At 52.4% G+C, this 2,960-nt stretch overlaps 1 protein-coding gene across 1 annotated transcript; it reads left to right on the top strand.

The window, feature by feature from the left end:
• The first annotated feature begins 39 nt into the window (after positions 1-39).
• Positions 40-2,905, top strand: mcm2 (minichromosome maintenance complex component 2). The gene is made up of 9 exons (XM_031841907.1): positions 40-297; positions 432-598; positions 945-1,069; positions 1,160-1,298; positions 1,376-1,473; positions 1,634-1,755; positions 2,152-2,359; positions 2,446-2,580; positions 2,670-2,905. Exons 1-9 carry the CDS (start codon positions 74-76, stop codon positions 2,880-2,882), a joined length of 1,431 nt encoding a protein of 476 aa, XP_031697767.1. The 5' UTR covers positions 40-73; the 3' UTR covers positions 2,883-2,905.
• Positions 2,906-2,960: the final 55 nt, after the last annotated feature.

The following is a 2,960-nucleotide window of genomic DNA, read 5'->3' on the forward strand; positions in this document are numbered from 1 at the left end:
CTGTAGTACTTTATGCAGTCAAACGCTGAGCTGTAGTACTTTATGCAGTCATACACTGTACTAGTACCTCATAATGAAGTACTCCTTGTACTCTCAGGATTCCTCCGAATCGTTCCACGCTGCCACCAGCCCGAGCCGAGGAGACATGACTTCTAGGAGAGGCGATATGACCTCCAGTCCCGGACGAGACCTGCCCCCCTTTGAGGACGAGTCTGAGGGTCTTCTGGGGGACGGACCCGTCCTCGACGAGGAGGAGGACAGGGACGGAGAGGAGCTGATCGGAGACGGGATGGAGAGGTGAGAACGGAGGAGGACGGCTCGTTTACGCTGAGTCAGAGCGTTTTTAGAGCTTCAGTGACATTGTGTCTCCCCGTCTGTCTCTCTCTCTGTCGCCACGTCCGTCTCTCTCTGTCTCCTCATCTCTCTCTCAGGGATTACCGAGCCATCCCGGCTCTGGACCAGTACGAGGCTGAAGGTCTGGACCTGGAGGACGACGATCTGTCGGAGCTGTCGCCCGGAGCTCGGGCCGCCGCCGAGGAGGCCATGAGGAGGAGGGACCGGGAGCAAGGCGGGAGGCTGAGGAGAGGACTGCTCTACGGTGAGGAGTCTATACATACAGGAAGTGGCTTATCAATAACCTCTGAGTCATGACTCAGCACGATCTAAACACAGGGATATGATTCATGTCTGTAATATAAATCCATTGAAGAAAGGATGCTCCTTACTTCAGACATTATATGTCTTGTTTACATGCCCCAAAGCATCATGGGAATAGTATAAGTAAGACAGAACCAGTAATAATATACATATTGTTCATGTTGTACCAACGTTGTGGTCGACGTGGATCAGAGAGGTGGACTCATGAGGTCTTTAAAGAAGCAGACAGATGTGATGCAGATGTTTTTAAAGAGGTCTGAACATATTCCGTCTTCATTGTCGTCCAGACAGCGAAGACGAGGACGACGAGCGGCCGGCGGCTCGGAGGAGGCGATTGGCTGAGCGAGCGGCAGAGGGCGTGGCCGACGAAGAGGAGATGATCGAGAGCATCGAGAACCTGGAGGATATGAAGGTAGTAATTCTTGTACTTGTGTACTAGTACACCGATGTACTGCAGCTTCCCCTCCGGACCGACCCGACCGTGTCCTCGTCTCCTCTGCAGGGTCACACGGTGAGGGAGTGGGTCTCCATGGCCGCTCCTCGGCTGGAGATCTACAACCGCTTCAAGAACTTTCTGAGGACTCACGTGGACGAAAACGGCCACAACGTGTTCAAGGAGAAGATCAGTGATATGTGCAAAGGTAGAGTAGAATAAAGATGTTTGCTGAAGATACATCTCTGGTGGGACGTGAACCAACACCCTGTCCTGTGCTTCCAGAGAACAAGGAGAGTCTGGTGGTGAACTACGAGGACCTGGCAGCCAGAGAGCATGTTCTGGCCTACTTCCTGCCTGAGGCTCCCACGGAGATGTTGAAGGTGAGTCTAGTTCTGCTGGTTTTAGCAGATCCCCCCCCCAGGTCTTTAGACCACAGATCCTCCAGGTCTTTGGACCACAGATCCTCTGGGTTCCTTAAAGGCTGCTGTGGTTCATGAGCTCTACAGAGATGGACCTGTCTGACCCGCTTTGTGTCCTCAGGTCTTCGATGAAGCCGCTAAAGAGGTGGTTCTGGCCATGTACCCCAAATACGACCGCATCGCCCACGAGATCCACGTCCGCATCTGCAACCTGCCATTAGTGGAGGAGATCCGCTCCCTCAGGTAACGTTCTACTACGTAGTATTATGGACTGTAGGTATATTAGTACCTGTAAACTGGAGGAATGTTCACGTCATGAAGATGGAGCTATACAGAGCTTAATACTATTGATAACATGCATTACGTTTTGACATGATTACAGTAAAACATGTTTTCAGCTTTGTTGTTGACACTATTTCCACGTCTAACTCGTCTTTACGATAACGCCACCGTGATGTAGAGACGCACTGCAAAGCCTTCTGGGTAAATTGGTTACATAAATGAAACTGAACACACAAACAGTAGTTTTCTACCAAGACGTCTGAGTCAATACAAGCAGATGGAATGATAAATAATTCATGTTATGCAAATGATTTCTGAAATAAGCAGCAGGATCTCTTCTTCTTCTGTCCTCTGAAGGCAGCTGCACCTGAACCAGCTGATCCGGACCAGCGGCGTGGTGAGCAGCTGCACCGGCGTCCTGCCTCAGCTCGGCATGGTCAAGTACAACTGTAACAAGTGCAACTTTGTGCTGGGACCCTTCTTCCAGTCCCAGAACCAGGAGGTGAAGCCGGGCTCCTGTCCCGAGTGTCAGTCCCTGGGCCCCTTTGAGATCAACATGGAGGAGGTGAGGAGGAGGAGTCTGTTATTTGAGCCTTTTCTTCTTCATCTTGTCACGTCTCGGTGAACTGACCAATGGTGTTCCTCCTGCAGACCGTGTACCAGAACTACCAGAGGATCACCATCCAGGAGAGCCCCGGTAAAGTCGCCGCCGGCCGCCTCCCCCGCTCCAAAGACTCCATCCTGCTGGCCGACCTGGTGGACCACTGCAAGCCCGGAGACGAGATCGTGAGTTCGATGCGTCTCAAATCCTTTTTCTCAGACCAGACGAACCAAAGTTAAGAGAAGGAAGAAGCTGATGAGGATCTTTCTTTCAGGAGCTGACGGGCATCTACCACAACAACTACGACGGCTCTCTGAACATGGCCAACGGCTTCCCCGTGTTCGCCACCGTGATCTTAGCCAATCACATCACCCGCAGAGATCAGGGCGTCGCCGTGGCCGAGCTGACCGACGAGGATGTGAAGGCCATCGTCGCCCTCTCCAAAGACGAGCGCATCGGGGAGCGGGTGAGGAGGTCTAGGTCCTAAAACACGTTCAGATCCAAAGCTTCACCCACGTGTTGGAGGGTTAGCTGGTTAGCTTCACCCACGCGTTGGAGGGTTAGC

This window comes from Anarrhichthys ocellatus, unplaced genomic scaffold (assembly GCF_004355925.1).
Source record: "Anarrhichthys ocellatus isolate YVR2014 unplaced genomic scaffold, GSC_Weel_1.0 scaffold5617, whole genome shotgun sequence".
NCBI classification, from domain to species: Eukaryota; Metazoa; Chordata; class Actinopteri; order Perciformes; family Anarhichadidae; genus Anarrhichthys; species Anarrhichthys ocellatus.

What these genes read in the sequence shown, in the direction of transcription:
- mcm2 (XM_031841907.1), top strand. Translation starts at nt 74, where the DNA reads ATGAAGTACTCCTTGTACTCTCAGGATTCCTCCGAATCGTTCCACGCT. An exon ending in AGAACCTGGAGGATATGAAG is followed by an intron (nt 1,070 to 1,159) that starts GTAGTAATTCTT and finishes TCTCCTCTGCAG; the next exon opens with GGTCACACGGTGAGGGAGTG. An exon ending in TTGAGATCAACATGGAGGAG is followed by an intron (nt 2,360 to 2,445) that starts GTGAGGAGGAGG and finishes TTCCTCCTGCAG; the next exon opens with ACCGTGTACCAGAACTACCA.